Below are 17,376 nucleotides of genomic sequence, written 5' to 3' on the forward strand. Positions count from 1 at the left end.
TTCAGATATGAAAACAACCACGCCTAAGCATCTCTGATGGAAAGTATTATATCTTTATACTCAGAAAATCCAGCACTTCTTAAATATCAACTTTCCCTCCTATATTTTGTACCTATATGTTGTGTCTTACTGCCTTTCCTAACACAAGAAAGAAACAGGCACATGACTATCAGAGGTGGTTTTCCTTTTGGAGCCCACAATCAACAGGCTCCGGTCACCCTGCAGCTGTGAATCCTGTTTAAAGAGAAATGACAGAGAGAAAACCATGACCACAAAGGACAATTTTGACTCTGAAGGTGACGACCAAGGAAACAATAAACTGTGGAAGGACTCACAATGTCATCTTGTCCAGCTCAGCCATGAGACAGGGTCAGTTGTCACTCCTGGCACCAGAAGCAGCTCTGAGAGACATTTGTGCAGCCACTTCTGGAAGCTGTCCAATGACAGAAGCTCAGCACGTCTCCAGGTGATCAATTCCATTGCTTTTCAACTCCTCTCCCACTACTGGAAACTTAAAAATATTTGAATTTTTCATCGCTGTAAGCCTATTATTATTTATCCTTTTTTTTCTCTGGTTTTGCAGAGTAACCTCCTCTCTGCAGCTATGTTTTACCTACCTCTAATTTTTTTTATTTCTGCTCCTAAAACGTGCCTAAAATACACCTGAATGATCACAACACAACCTGGAGCCTTTCTCCAACACTATGACTCTTATATCTGGGGTAAATTAAGTACTACCATTGCTGTAATTACAGTTCCTAAAAGATTAATGCTTCCCTATTAATAGTTTCATTGGCAACATTCAAACCCTTGTATTTTTAGTCTAAAACCCTGAGTATAATAAGGACTACCCAAACTGCAGTTGTATTTGTCATATTCAATGAGCCAAAAATTTAATTAGGTTGAAGATATTATCATTGGCAGTAGCACTTCAGCTCACTAATTGTCATTGCTTAATACTTTCATTTTAATGATTTCCTTTATTGTCAGTCACTCCCCTCCTTCCAAGTCTTTCCATGAGGTACATCACTCATGCTGTTTGAAGCCATGTTCAATGAACATGATTTCTTACACACAATTAGAAATCGTCAAGAAAAGGAATTGCTGAAAGCAGATTTGACTCGCCAGACTGCTCATTCTAACCGATGGCTCTCCTTCAGCAAACGGGAGAAGCTCTGCCACCCAGCAAGGCTCAGAAAGGATTTCCTAGTGCTATGGATGTTGAATCCCTGTGGACTTTCAGAAGAGTGACCACAGACTATAAGGTGTTCCTCACCTACCTTGGATGGAGCGAAAAGAAAAATAAATTCTCTAATGGTATCACAAAGGGTCAGAATTTCATTGTGGAGGGAGATTACTCTATTTTCTTTGGCAGGAGAGCTCTCACAAGAGCTTCAAGTAAGTGCCATGATTGACAAGTGCATTCTGTTAAAAGGAACAGCTGCAAATAATCCTTAGAAAGAGAAGTCTTTAGACATCAAATGACATGAAGCAGGAATGGAATCCCAAGAACAAAATGCAATAAATACACAGCATCTTGCAGAACAATGCCCCAGTTTAAAAGCACCAAAGCCATCAAGCACTACCTCAGAGGACTGGTGTCTGAGACAAAAGGTGATTGGGCTGAAAGGTAGGCGGTATGTTTATAAACAAAGTATAATACCGATGCGGAGTCATGGCACGGAATGGATTGTTGATGAAATGCATGAGCAATTTGCCACAGTGCATTCGGTGTGCTGCAGGGATATAATAGATGGCTTTGCAAAGTGCTTTGGAATGCTCAATTACAAGGTTAAACCATACAGATGTCTGCAGTATCATGAGCTGCTGGAGGACAACCCTCTTGTATTTGTATCTGTCAAAGCAAAAATCTTTCTGTACATTTTTTTTTTATTTCCAAATAACCAAAGTAAGGAACAGCTACGTACTCTGTTTTCAGTTTCATCCAAACTGATTTATGCTATATTGAAAAATGTGGAACGAGCTAACACAACTGCTAATGTGACTTTTGCCCCCTGCTGAGCTTTCCTTGAAGCCCTGTTTGAGTCCCATGCACTGCACCTACTGTCATTTGTTCCAATTTTCGGTCATTAACTAAACAGAAAAAAAATGTTTTTTTCTTCACTCTATAGAGAACTAAGAGGCTGTTTTATAATTTTACTGAGTGAAGATCGAGCTTTGAGCAATGAAGGAAATAAGTAAAATGAAAGAAAGAATGGGGGAAAAAGCTAAGAGATATTTCTAATTTTGTTGTAATTGCTCTCTCTGCGGATGATTATGATAGCTATCACTTCTGGTTCAACAGTTTCTGAAGTGTACACTTTATAATAAAGATAGAGAATTTTCCAACTCATTGGACCATTTCAGAGCAAGCAGTAAGAAAGATTTCAACAGGAGCTGAGCCTGGCATTTTATTCAAGAAGAGTTAATGAAACTCTCTCTTCTGGACAATACAATGCAAAAGTGAACTCACCACGAAAGTGTAGTTGTATGGCTAAGCACGGTGTCTTTGTTTCTAGACTAAAACTACTATTACTGCAACAGAGACATGCTTTGCATTTCTTCCTCTATTATGATTGATATTAGTCAGTGCAAAACTAAGGTCTTGGAAAATTGTATTATATATTAACCTTTGTAGTCCAGGAACCAGGTAACTCATGTAATCAAATGACTACCTGTGATAGAATTAATCAGGGAAGAGTTCTCCCCGTGGGTAATCAAACGTGCACATTTCTAAAACACTGTCACATTAGCTGTCTTTTCTCACTGTAACAGAGAAGAAACTTCCCAAGTAAACACAGCAATGAGACTTTGAGGGGGTATGGAAGCAAGAAAAGAGCTATTTAAGACTTAATAAGAGTTAATGAATGCACTGAGTGGAATTAAAACTTTACATGCAGCAGAAATAAGTAAGAAAAAGAGTTCCAATGGTCCATAACTCAGAAATGTAATCATATGCCTTTTCAAGCACGTGAGCACTTCCGTTAAACTAATCTGCTTTAATTGCGTTAAACTTAGATGGACTACTCCTGTGCTTAAACTCAAATACATGATTAATTATTTCCTTAAAAGAGGGCCCGGTCAAGAAGAATGGATAGTGCAAACAAATGCTGTATGTATGCATTTAAACGTTTCAAAGTATCCCATTAAGCGTTCTATGAAACATTCAAATTACTTTTTTGGTGGAAAATCCGTTCCCTGGATGCAAAACAGTCTCAGAAAGCAGCATCTGAATTATTGCGCAAAATTATTTGGCTGAGAATGTGTAGCCAATCATCTAATAAAGATTCAAATATATTCAATCAACTAAGTGAAATGTCTCATGTTCTACATGAGTGTTTAGTATGCTTAAAAAAACTAATACAAAAAGCAAGTTCTTAAGTATATTCAAGTAATACATAAGAGCTGATCCTAATTCTTTGCTCTGCTCTTACTGGTAAACTGCTTTTGCAGAAACAAAGTTTCAGATGTTAAAAAACTGACTGCTTTCACACGCATACAGAAATTCATAGAATGACCAAATACTTACTATTCTGACTGTCATGGGAGTCTGTTATGCAGTAATTAGCATCTCTGATCATACACTGATTAGTTAATTATATTCATTTTGCCTTAAATTAGAGGGTATTTTGCAGTCTATGTATCATATAAAATTACACTTTCATGCTGCTTCTTCCCTTTATCCTGTATTTTATTTTAGGCATGCTATTATAATTTGCTATAAACAAACAAAAAGACATGTCCACACCAGTATCTCTGAAACTAGAATAAAACATTCAGCAAGATGTTGTCTGATACCTCCATTGTGACAAAAAACATTTGAACATGAAGAAGTCAACCAGCCAACAATGTACTGCACTTTATTCTGGTTGAAATGTGAATGGAGAAGACTAAGAGCGAGTTAATTTTGTGATTAAAAAACCAATTTTTTTCACAACTTTCTTTTGTCTTTTGACTTTTAAACACCAAATTCCACGGATGTGGAATCACCCTGATGCATATTCTGTAGTCACATTTGAGTCAGCATTTAAGAGGACCTGTTGCCATATGGAAAGTCAGGAACAATTACTCTAAATAATTACATCAGTTTATTGCTGTCTGTTGCCAAGAGAAACAAGCCTTGTTGGTAATATCCACTTGCGTTGCCAAGTAACTTAATCTTTAGGGAAACTAAATGTGCTCCAGTACCAGCACTTCTCTAACAATAAATATCCTTCCTAACTGATATCATCGTGGCTCATAACTTCATCTTTGTTCTGGCAATTTCCTAAGGTAATCTCTGCTCAGTGATGAGTTGATAGCCTCAGAGGTGCGAGTTATTACCCCTGGCAAGAGATGTGTGCAGAGATGGTGTCTGAGTACCAACTGGGCAGCATAGGCTTCTCTCAGTCCCTGGGGAGAAATCAGAACCTTGAAGGCAAGCGAGATAACACTTAACAGAAGGTTTAAATTGTGGAGTGGAAGCACCCATTTCTCCATCGGTCAGAAGTCCATGTGGAGGCTGTGTGAGCTTTAATGAGCTTTAGAGTTAGGGCAGACAAATCCAGGTCAGGTGCTCCCCCATCCAGGCTGCCAGCAGAAATGGAAGCCAGCCCTTGTCAGCGCGATTAAAGTTCTCCTTTGGCAGCAAAGCCTGGCAAGAGGCAAGCTTGATGATGAACCTGTTCTGTTAAACCTGTAGGCTGGGATTTTCAGACTATAATGGCTGTTTCTTTTCGAACAGCTGCGAGTGTGAGCCCTCTTAGGTGCTTAAAGGCAGATATAAATATTGGCTCGAGTTACGAAGGAAAGGCAAGCTGGTACGGGAGCCTCCCTCACACGTCTGCCACAGGCACTTTCATCATTCTTTCTCCAGTTTTGCCATGCCTTTCAGTAAATTATCACTTGTAAACTTCAAAACCCTGCTGTTTAAGTGCTATCATCTGAATCATTTCAGACAGCAACTTATTGTTTCTCATTGTGCTTTCCACTTAAATTTCATTTCAGCTTGAAAAGACAGCCCTGAAATACCTCCTTTTTTCCCTCTCGAGTTTGTTGGATTGAGCGGGCTTCCCCTTCACAGCTCCATAGTTCTCATTTTCTGCCTTTGGCTTTCTGAAACCATGAACACAGCGCTAAAAAAACACGCTTCTACCCTATGTGCCACACTTCACCGCAGCGAACAACTGCAACGTGGTGACAAAGTGCTTTCTTGTCTCACCAAAGTCATGCTGTGCCTTTTTAATTCGGCTGTGTTTCTAAGAAGCCCTTGATAAATTCTTTCTAACATATTGCAGTTTCCCGCATAGCTAATACCGAAGGAACTGCGCTATTCGGATGGATGCTTGACAGGCCCATTATTTGAGGCTCGTATTACACAAAGCATTTTGCAGCCTTCAGTGATTCCTCCCTATGCCAACTGACCTTGTTGATTCAAAACTACCTCGTAGTCCTTGCTGACAGCGACTTGACAGAAACTACAGAGCTTATTGTGTTTTTCTGATTTCTCAGTGCTCTCTGTCACTGATGCGTTTTGCTGTGCTTATCCACTCTCACACGTTAACCACATCTAGGGTCCTTTAGAGGTTGGAGGCATGTTTTTTTTTACACCACGAAAACCATTTCCCATGCAGTTGTCAGAATCCTCTTTTGGTTTGTTTTCTTTTCTGGAAAACGATACCACAGACAATGATTTCACGCAAGACATATAAACTTCTCACCTGTATACGGAATACTGACGACAAGAAAATTAAATCCAGCATTACAAAGGTCTTGTATTTCTCTTTTTTTCCAACAGGCCAGTTACTTTTCTCTATGTTCTGTTTACATTCAATTATATTTTATTGAATTTATTTAGTTCTATGAGGAAAGTTGTTCTATCAGAGCGTATTTCTGCTTAACCAATAATTTAATGACTAAATGTTTCCACATGTATCTTCCCATTGATTATCATTTTTCTCCACCATCACCACTTTCTTTAAGTCAAATCCTAAAACTGAATTATAAAAATTACCCGGCACGAGAAGGAGCCCTTAGACAGAGCGTCTGGAGAAGTCACTTTTTCAGCATAGAGCTCCACCATTCCAAATCTACAGCTGATGTTTGAACTAAGAACATATACTCCTGATTAAATGGATCCCATCTTACTCCTAGACCAACCACTCATAAATTGTTTAACTTACGTACACGCATGTAGTTTTCCTTTAAAAAATAATATCTATTAGTGTGGATGCTACAGTGTATATTCAATCAATTCTTGGTAATACAAGCAAGGAAATATCTAAGTACGTAGAGTAATCTGTGTAGCTCCTCTTCTGTTTCTGGAGGTTGTTCCTCTATCTTCATACTTATAATAGTTTATACAAATCGGCATTGACAATATACAGTTATTTGCTTCCTAAAGTTCTATATTTCCTTTTTAATTCTGAAGGTCACAGGGATTCAGTCAAACCTGAAACAGTCATTTTAATTCCCAGGCTTTTTATTTCACTAGAATTTAATTATCTTATCGATTTTTGTGTAGATGTATTTATTGTTTTTCTTTTCCTGTTGGAGAAGTATACAATAACTAAACTAACTTCAATTAGATAACTGTCACCAATATTTAAAATATAATAGCATTTTTAAAATTACATAAGTAATCCAAGCATAAAAATTATTCTTTATGATACCATTTCAGATTAATGGCATCAAATCCTTGTCATACAATAGCCTGTGACTCAGAAACATTAAACAAAAAACACCATCATATTTTTCTTCTACCTGTTAACGTATTTCTTGAGTTACATACAGTGTCCTTTTAATGTTTGAACTAAAGCATATTTAAGAGATACAATATGGAATATTCAGCATCTTAATTTAAACTCAGTATATTAAATTTTCTTCTTAGCTACCCATACATAATTATATAGATTTTAGGAATCAGAAATTATTCTTGCATATTCAGATGTAGAGGTGTGTCTACCTTACATTTCCCCTCTAGCCTTGCTAGCACAGTATTTTATAGGTGATAGTCTCAGTTAGGTCACCATCCCAAGAGTCTCAAGGCACCTCGTTATGAAGACATGATTGAATGCAAGCACATATTCAAACCCAGCATAAGTTTGTGTGCTTTGCAGTGTCAGGAGAGTCTTGAAGATAAGCATATGCCTAAACATTATTCTGAACTTGGTCTAAAAACAATTATTATTCTCTGAAGGAGCAGAATAGTTATAATACCCCAGTACAGATTTATGATGCTCATTTATCTATGAATATAGTTGGAAGAGGAAAGTGTCTTTCCCTATAGAAGGGAAAATTGTGAATCAGCAAATTCTGGAGACTGTAATAAGCAGGAAAACACTGTACCTCACACTGAAACATGCTTCATGCTGTGCAGTATTTGGCTTTCATAAAATATGGGTTAACAGGTTGCATTCAAGAGAATGATAGGCTACCCGTAACACTATTTGCTTTATACTGAAGAGAAATGATATCAGTATTCTGGAAGAAGTCCATGATACGTGTCTGTATGATATAACTCTGCTAGTGTGCGATTATTAGCTTCTTATAACATAGTTTCAATGAGAAAAACTTACTTGAAGGCATTGGCATCTCCGTGGACTTTATAGTTGTCCGCACTGATTCTTGAAATAACTCTTGTGACAGCAATGAGAATACCAATGTTGACCTGGAGAAGAAGGAACAAGACTTGGTCAGGAAAGTAAGCACAGATTGTGTCAGCGGTGCAAACTGCCCTAGAAGTGTATTCTACAAATACAATAGAAAATAGAAACTTTATGTCTTATATTTATTTGACAAAAGAGGTTTCCAATTTTGGACCAGTTTATTTTGACCCTTGTCAATGGATTTCCTTCTCCACAGAGTGGGTAGTTCTTGCTGTGATTTCTTTCTTTCAGGAACAGTCCTTGTCTGTTTAGGATAAGGCTGGATTGATGCATTGCTTCACAGCTAAAGAAGTACTCAGGGCCATACTATACAAATAAATACCCTAGTAATCTACTACCAGCTGACAAATTTGACAAGAACTTCAGTGAACAGCGGCATGTGTCCGCATGCTCTTTGATTTTGTGCTTGCATGTGCACAGACTTCAGAAAACATCTTTCCTGCCACACTTCACAGTGTCCAATTCCTATTTCTTACCAAAATGTGCTTGCAATTTAAGCACAAGATTATTTTAAAACAGCCATGAGGACAATACATTAAGTTTGAACTCTGCTTTTCAAAAGCCCTGTTTTTCTGATGTCAGGCCCAGCAGAAACATCAATAGAATGAAAAGAACTCTCATCAGAAAAGTAGGAAATCTTGAAAAGGCTAACACTGAAAATGTCTAACAAAAGAGAGTTTGCTCTGGAGTCACAGGTGAAGGAAGAAGGCAATCTTTATCACTTAGAGGAAATGTGGCAAAGGCTGTCTTGCTGTGCAAAGACCTTGGGTTTAAAGGAAAAAAAAAGAGAATGTGAAGGTGGAAGACGTATTTGCCCCTTCTTCTCCAAAGTTACACAGCAGCTACAAAGCTGATACTTAGCACCAAGTTAAGAAAAATGGTAGAACAAAGCCACCTTGAAGTACAGAACAAAAAGAAAGAGAAGACTTCAAAATAGTGCTGTTGCTCAGTCAAAATCCAATAATCATACTCTTATTTTAAAGTACATATTCTAATTCTGAGGATGAGAGGGTGAATTAAAAGATGTTTACGTTTGATGACAATTATTTCTTTGGTATTTTTAAAACCCTCTGACCACTCTTTTAATTTTAGATTTCTAAGGGCAGATCCTTACCTGGTGTAAAGTAGGACATAGATGCAATAGTTCATTTCTACCATGACTTTTTAGACCATCCAAAGAACACTCTGGACTCTGGCAGCTTTTCAATTACAAATGTACTTGTTCAATTAGATTTACAGAGGTGAACAAGAGGTCGACTTCAATGGTCTTGGGATCCTTTTCCCTATTCACATTTTGTAAATATCTTTTATAAATTCTTTGAGGTGGTAACAAACATCTTTGAGAGACCAACGAATATGCTAAATACGCATGCTGACCAAAGCAGCAAACGATGAACACGTTGCACTTCCTCTTATGTTTCTCTCTTCTCCCCCTCCAAACTCTCCAGTTCTCTGCTGCATGTCCACCAAGAGATCATCATTACTCCAGTTTTTCAAGGGAATTGCATAGAAAATGCTCTCTGCATCCGTAACTTCTTTCCCGACACATTATGTTTCTCCAGCTTTCTTTAGTCTTTTATCTAAAATATCACTTTCTCCTTTTGAGTTTTCCTTGTGGATGTCTCATTGACAGTTCAAGCTCATCCTGGCACTGTTGCTTCATGATCGCTTTTCCTGATAACTGCAAACAACAGCACACTCCTGCCAGTCTCAAAAGTGCTTTACACTAATGTTTTCTTCCAACCTTAATTCTTTTTAGACACTCCTAGATTTTGCTTCCTACACAGTATTTTTAAAACTCTGCAGATGATGCCTAAATAATGTAAATAGAATACTCCCCCTAAAAATCCAATTCGGTAAAAAAAAAAAAAAGAAAGATGAAACCTCATTCTTCAAATTCTGAATTTTCTTTCATCTTAAATGTATCAATGGAAGTTATGAATGATAAGCACCAACAAACGAATACTCAGAATCTTGCAGACTCTCTCAAACTGGACATGAACCCTAAGACTGGGTCATGAAAACAACACAAGCAAGATAGTCTCAAAGTAGACAAATTAGGTGGTTTTCTAAAGCACAAACTCTTCAGCATTTCTAGCTGGATTTTACTATTTTTATAAAAAAGAAGTTAAATTGGAAATTATTTTTCTAGATATTCTAGATGGTCTAAAATGGAAATTTAAAAAGACCTTAAGCTTCTCCTCTTGTGCAGTCAGTGTGACTGTGTCCCATCCAGGGTGCATTCATTTAAAAAACAAGAAGGAAATGTTATAATCTCACTGCTGATAAAAGCGAAGGTACTTGTAAAATTAGCAATGAACCATTACACTCAATCCCCAAGTTCTGCATTTAAATTTCCTGAACCACTTGAAAATTTTTGCTTAGGTATTTTGGGAAATTAGGGTAATCTTATGCAGCCTAAATACACAGATTAGCCACAAATGTCTTCCTTTGTTAATGTTTCAGTAAATAAAGCATGGAAGTATTTCCACTGCCCTTATAATGGGAAACTAAAACATAGCCACTGAATTGTTCCTCCAGTGATTTTTTTTGGCATCTGATGTAAATATTTCGCCAGTGAGTAGATTAGGAGAATGCTTAGTTCATGAAACACTCATTGTGCTTTAATTTATATCAGAATGTTCAAACTAGGAGAATAAACATTTAGATAAAGGAACTGTATATACTTCCTATTTCTTACTTTTCTGAAAGTCCAGATTACCTGACAGTTGCAGGGTTTTTGCCTTAAAATTACACAGGAACTGAGAATAATTTTCCTTGCATATACTGGCCACACTCTACTATTAAAATAGATACAGCTAATAACAGTAGTGCTTGTTTCCTAACTCATGGAACTCCTTTCAAGGCAGCTTGTCCAAGCCCTGGCACTCACAAGTCCCCAGGAGCTGCCAGTTCCCATTACTGTAGGCTTGATCCAAAGCCCACCAGAGTCCACGGAAAGATCTCAATGATATCAGGGAGCTCTGGCTTACTCTAGTGATAACTTCATCTGACTAAAAATTGTCAGATCAGGAAGAGATTTAAATGAGTAAAAAGAACATCTTTCAAAGTCTTTCCTCATCAAAATTTTGTCAGATGAGATACAGTGTGACAAATCCTTTCCCTCCTTTTTTTTTTCTTTTTTTTTTTTTTTTTTTTCAGGCATTTCACCTGGATTTCCTCCAAGTCTCGTGAGATTTTCGTTGCTTTTTTAGTACAGTGCAGAAATCCCATGGGTACAACCCTCTGATGTGGTGTGTTGCATCCAAGCCAAGAAAAGGCTTGGCAGCACAGAGGAACTAAAAAAAAAAATGGGATAAAACATATTGCCTTAATTAAGGCCATTGACCAGCTCTCTTCTAAAATCACAAACTATTTTAGGCTGCACTTCAGTTTCGGGCAATGGTACCAATGGAAGGGAGCTATAACTATAACTGACTCTTCCAATTTAAGCCTTAACATAGAATCATAGAACAGTTTGGGTTGGAAGGGACCTTAAAGCCCATCCAGTCCCATCCCCTGCCCTGGGTAGGGACACCTCCCACTGGCTCAGGCTGCCCAAGGCCCATCCAACCTGGCCTGGAACACCTCCAGGGATGGGGCAGCCACAGCTTCCCTGGGCAAAAAGTGCTCATAGTGCGAATTAATTTGATCCTTACCACAACGCCATTGGTACTGGCAATGAACACTGCATGCAGCTGCAGCTGCAACCCATTGCTAGGGCACATCAGAAACCATTACTGGGTATAACGCATTTCCAAACACAGCTAGTCAATTAAATGAGATGGATGTTAAAATTTGGGAGGATGATTTTGGCTATCCTTTAGCTATCCCAGAGCAACCCCAGATGGAATAGACTAAATTGAGTTATTTTAGACCTCTGTGTACGTGGATTCATATTAATGCAGGTAGTATCAGGTTAGTCAGAGCTGAATATCAGAGTAAAACTGAGAGATTGGAAAGGAAATACACAAGAAAATAAAAAATTCCTATAAGGTGTAAAAGATCCATGACTTCTACTTCTACTCTTTCCTGATATCAATCCTTAATTTATTACAAACTGTCCCCCTGTTCTCTAAAATGTTGCGTGCTTTCCTGTTGGTTTAGTAAGGAGAAATTTGATTTTAAAATAATTAAGGATTTTAATTTTAAAATAGTAGAAGTGCTCATAACTAAGTGCTAATAAGAAAAAAATGAGATGTTTAGCAGTTGTGGTCTGTTCATTTGTGTTCTAACCCACAACAGCACTCAAGTCTGCTCTTGATTTCAATGACTCTGAGGAATCCTACTGCCTTGAGGTCTTTAAACACTATGGGTCCAATACTGTCACCTTTTCTTATGATGGATGATGTCTAACAAGGGACACAAATTGTCGCTTTTCAATCAGTGTGCCTACCTGCAGAGTAAAATATTGTTTGACATACTGAAATTATCCTAATTCTGTGCTGTTACATAAAGTTATAAGTAAATACCATGAGGCAACAGAACTTACTAACTCATGTATGATCACCAGGGACAAGAGAGGGAATATTATTTTTACATATTGAATATTCACGAGCAAATGCCAAGCGAAGACAGTGACGGCAATCTCAGCCTGGAACTCAAGTTCCATGGAGTCCCATCTGAAGACATTACACATAAAGCTGGTGTCTCCACAGCACAGAACTGTTAGCAATATGGTAATGAAAATCATTTAGCTCCATAAAAACATTGTTTATCCAACACACTTGTAAAAAAAAACACCAGGACAATAACTACTTAACGGGAAAACAATAGCAAGGATACAGCCCAGTATCACCCTCTTGCAATGGATTGTTGACTGTGTGGCACACCCCCCGCTCCGTGTACACAGATGCTTTCTGCAGAATTTCCTTAATTCTGCCATATCTATGGAAACACACCAAGGCAGCAGATGGTTGATAACAAACAAAGCCTTCTGCCAGAAGTTTTAATGTCTTGTTCCAAAAATTCAGGTGCTTTATCAAGTGGGTTTTTTTTCCATTGAGTACATGTCCCAGACTAAGTTTGCCTGAGATTAGTCTGGTTTTCAATATAACTGCAACAATTTTTTTTTGTGAAGCTGCCTTAAGAGGATGCTGTAGAGGCTTGGGTGTTGTAGTTTAGGGGATGTGGGAGAGGGATCTTTAAACCTCAAGATGCAGGTAGAAGCCAAATGACCTACATGTAGAAAGAACTATTTCCTTCATCACATCTCCTTGACTCAAACCTCAAGGAAAGAGCCTTTTGGGTATGGGAATTTGTATAGGGCTGGGAGGTTCTGTGAATTACTCCATAGAAAAGTATGTGTGAGTATTTTTTCCCAGTCACACTCCCACCCATTATTCTGTTTTAAGGCTCTGTGATGTCTATATTGTCTGTGGCAGGACAAAAGTAGACTCTGTCTGCCTAGTCTCTAGGGAGTGGGAGGTGAAAAGAGCAGTCCCCTTGTTTTCTTCACAGCATAATCCTTTTTCTTGGCAGAGAGAACCTGTGAAGGGAAGTAGTCAAAACTTCTTTTTGAGAAGTATTTTTTGAGCTAAACACTAGTTCATGCACATGATGGCTAATTTGTTATTTAAAGAGCACAGGCACACATGCACACACAAAATAGTGTTTAGTCTTGTTGTTTCCCTATAGGCACTTACAGATTTTTCAGCTAGCATATTTAATGCCCAGGGAGAGCAATTTGTCAGCTAGCTCGCTGCTGTTGTGGGCAGAGCTGGGTTTAGACTATTTAATACATTGCTCTCCAGTTATCAACCTTGTGAGCTCACTCTTTCTCAAAATATCTGTATCCCTACAAGAATATAACTTGAGCTGCACAAATATATCATAAGGGAGAGCCAGACAGTTAAATCCTCACTTTCACTGGCAAGCAGTTGTGCATGCAAAGTGTGGAAGGCTGTGCTCACTCGGATGAGTAAGTGTTTCACTATCTGGCATGTTTTGATTAATACAATCTTTGGCCAGCAGCTGTGAAAGATTCGATTTTACTGGTTGCATCTCATTTCCTCCTTTTCTGCTGAATAACGGCCAGAAAGCAAGTGCTAATGTGATAAGGAGACATATGAATATTAGATTATTTTAATTGCTCTCCAGTTATCAATAGCTAAATATCTTTTAATATAAACACACATACAGAAGGTAAAGGCCAATGGTGAATTAAGTTTGTTGGAACAAAGTCCAGATCTCTTTAGCCAGGTCTAATCCAGTGATCACCATTTCTTATTTATGTGTATATGCCTTCCACTTAGGTAAAAAGAAATTCTGTGCTTACTGCACAAGGGCTTTCCAGTGTTGCCATTAATAATTTGATTAAAATGCTAACATGAGGCAATTTCTGTCACATCAATACAGCAAACATTTTCATTATTTTTTTTTAATACGTGTTTGTGTAACCTAGTTTTTCAGAGGCTGTATCTTGGTAGAAGATGCTGGACTGGGCTGGGCTTCCCATAGGAGGTTCTGATTTCACTCTCTCCCAGGCAAACATTAGGATGTCCACTCAGCTGCAGTGTAAAATTGCCTGTGATGGAAAAGGTCAGCCGAGGAGCCACCTTCCGCTTGCCAAATAGTTACAGAGACACGCAATGGTAAACACTAGTGCTGTATGTATAACTCTCCTTCTTTCCTTCGGATTGTGAGCAGGACTTGTGGGGGTTTTCTGTGTGAAACTGAAGGAGGTTTCTTTGTGCTTTCCATGGAAGTCCTAGCTTTCTTAGGGAAGTACAAGGTACAGTCAGTGGCTCCTTTTGCTTCTCCACACAAGTAGTTAGGTTCTTCTTTCACCTGATCACCATTAAGCACCCTAGCAGTCAGAGTCTGGTCTGGATTTGGGCTCATGTGTTTAAAACCTAAGAAAAGCTTTAAAGAGTACCCAATGTCGCTAATCAGTGAGTCTGTTGTCCACGCTGTGCAGACAGTGCTCATGCTGCCACTCTATATTATAACGTGCAGCAAAAATCATAGAGAACCTGATCAATTAAAGTATTTGGAACAGTGCTTAAGAGGAATAATCTCCCACTTCATCCCTGCAAACACCCGTGACTACTTAAGTACTCACAATGATTAAGCCACAATGCAGTGTAATTTAATATGTGGGCATAATTAAATACCCGCCCCCTGCCCTGGAATGACGATGTTCATTATAGCTGGCAGAGGTGTTTGTGGCAGCCACCTGAACCTGGCAACACTCCTCTTAAAAGCCCTGCCTTGATCAGCCCCACAAACTGACATCAAATTCAAAATCAGAGAAATAGCACAAATTCCTTATCACTGTAAGACAGGCGTGGAGCAACTTGTTACCTTACCCAGAGCTCACTCACAGTGTGACAGCCCATACTGTTGTTTTAACCCATTCCTGCTAGCTGCTGACCGCTTGCAAACTCTGGCAACAATCAGCTTTACTGCGGGCACTTGCAAAAGCAAAAGCTTCAAATACGAGTGGGGTGGAATCAGCCTTTCGGCTTTTACTGGCATATATGAAGAAGAAACCATGGATTTTGTTCTTTTGAGGAACCTTTCTGAGAATTATTAAAACTCCCAAGATTACTTGGTTCCAAACAATTAGTAATTTTAGGTTGGGGTTTTGTCTTGTCACAGGGAAGTGAATACTGTGAGAATTAACATATATAAACTAAAACACAGTCGTGTACAAGACAAAAAAATTCAGGGAAGCAAAGCAATTCTAGACCATTCCCCTCTACTGTTTCACTGGCCTGGCACGAGGACTGACATCAGACCTTCAGGTAGTTCTGCTGTGTGGCTGACAGAGACGCACAAGAAAACAGCAGCAGCCATGGTTTTACCTACCAGAATTACAAACAACGCTGGTGCCACAAAAGCCCAGATTGCTCCATTCTCTAGTGAAAGCCAGCAGCTGCAAAGAAAAAGCAGAATAATTTTAGATTAAACACACAGTCTTTTAATTATTAATGTTCTTAATTAAAGAAGAGACCTTAAGCAGTGCAAGAAGACTGATGAATTTTAAAAGCAGGAGACAGGATAGAGCATCAATAAGCTTATTTTCCCCTCAATCTCGGGCAATCTGAGGCAGCATCTCATTTTGATTTGTATCTTGCAGCGAGTCAGTGACAGCTCTCTGCCCCAGCACGCCTTCAAATAGCACCAGGGAGTAAAGATGGCATGAAAGGAAAGGTTTTATTTGCTATTTGTTGTTCTTGTATCCTGTATCACAGGCAGTTATTTCAGTGCTGTGAGCGCTGTCATTGTAGCAAGAGAGAAACAAGCCCTCCTTGCCTTGCCAGGCTGCGGGGAGGAAGCGCCTGCGAGCACACAGCTGGCTTCCCACGTCTTTCCTACAACCGTGACGACACAAGCTTGCTCACCACACACAAAGAAATAACTCTGGCTCCAGATCTTTTGCTGACATTATGGGAGGATTGAATGCTGTTTTCACAGATAAACTTGCTTTTCTTTTTCTATGTTAGATAGTTTGCAAAAATTGTAGCAACGTCCATTCTAGAGCCTCAGATATTTAACTGCTGTTTTCTTCAAAAGTTTAAACGCTATCAATAAAAATGTATTCTTACCTTGTCAGAAACATGTCAGCCCAGGCTTTACTCAGTGCGTGAGGTGAGCAGGGAGCTCAGTGCGGGAGGCCTCGTGCCCCGGCAGAGAAAAAGGAAAAATGGGCAAAACTTCTCCAGAAATTCTGTGCATCACCTCAGCAGTGAAAAGCAAACCTGGGGCTTCTGGGTGTAAGAATACACCTATATAGCAGTTGTGCTTTTGTCAAATATCTCCCCTACTCCTCACGAGCATCTGGCAGAACTAAAGCCTTGTTAGCAGATCGATATGGGGTTTTTCCCCATTTGATTTTTCATCCTTATTGCAGAGTGTCTTCACCCAGAGTGAAGACATTTTGATACTCACTTGCCACTCTCTCCATAGCTCTCCAGGGAGGATATTGCAGAAATTACACAAATCACCAGTGGGCAGCCTGCAGAAAGGCAAAGGCAGTGGCACTATTAGTAACAAAAGTATGTCTGCCAGTAAACTCTGCAACTTCAGCAGAATATCGTACGAACAATAGAACAGCTCGGAGTGATTTTAGAGTAAACACTAACCTGACATCCTCTTGCATCGGTGTAATACAACATGTTTTAATCAATTAGTGTCAGACAAACAAAATGACTTTTCAATAAAGCACTAGTTTAACAGTTCAACTGAATTAGAGCTAATTATATTGAGAATACTGGTGCCTTTTCAGGTCGCTTTATGTTTATGTAATTTCTGACTGTTGCTTTTCAAGCAGTAATATCCTGTGGAGCAATATCAGGGTTACTTTAACCAATTTCCCTCATGTAAGTACACCTTGTTCAAGTATTCAAAACAATCTACAGCCAAAGTTGAGTTTCTCACCAGGGTGCATGACTGGCAGGCGAGAGGAGAGAAATGGTGACATTTTGTTACCTAGAGCATCACGCACAGCAGCGAGAGACGGTTATGAAGAGGCAGAATCAAATTCAGACCCCACTCAGATTCCCAGTCAAGACTTATTTGAACATAAATGTGTAACAGCTTTACAAGAATTCTGTGTTTCAAGTAGACTGTGTTTCCAGATGGGTTTTAACATTTCTAGTGTGTTGCATCCTGGGAGGCAGAGGAGTGCTTTATGGGATTACACAGGAATTGTATAAAGGCAGACAATTATGGTCCTGATGTCGGGGGGAGCTGCTGTGCCTCTGGCCCCCAGCCCTGCGATGTC

At 39.0% G+C, this 17,376-nt stretch overlaps 1 protein-coding gene across 3 annotated transcripts in view; it reads right to left on the reverse strand.

Annotated features, from left to right (window-relative positions):
• The window catches only part of ADGRD1 (adhesion G protein-coupled receptor D1), a 156,019-nt gene that overhangs the window by 22,657 nt on the left and 115,986 nt on the right, over window positions 1-17,376 (reverse strand). For all 3 annotated transcript variants that reach the window (XM_009555716.2, XM_054082771.1, XM_054082773.1), the window contains 3 exons: window positions 16,542-16,608; window positions 15,459-15,525; window positions 7,557-7,648 (listed from right to left, as the gene is read on the reverse strand). In XM_009555716.2, the coding sequence (XP_009554011.2) occupies window positions 7,557-7,648; window positions 15,459-15,525; window positions 16,542-16,608 (226 nt within the window). The remainder of the gene's footprint in view (window positions 1-7,556; window positions 7,649-15,458; window positions 15,526-16,541; window positions 16,609-17,376) is intronic.

Source organism: Cuculus canorus, chromosome 17 (assembly GCF_017976375.1).
Source record: "Cuculus canorus isolate bCucCan1 chromosome 17, bCucCan1.pri, whole genome shotgun sequence".
In the NCBI taxonomy this organism is placed as follows: Eukaryota; Metazoa; Chordata; class Aves; order Cuculiformes; family Cuculidae; genus Cuculus; species Cuculus canorus.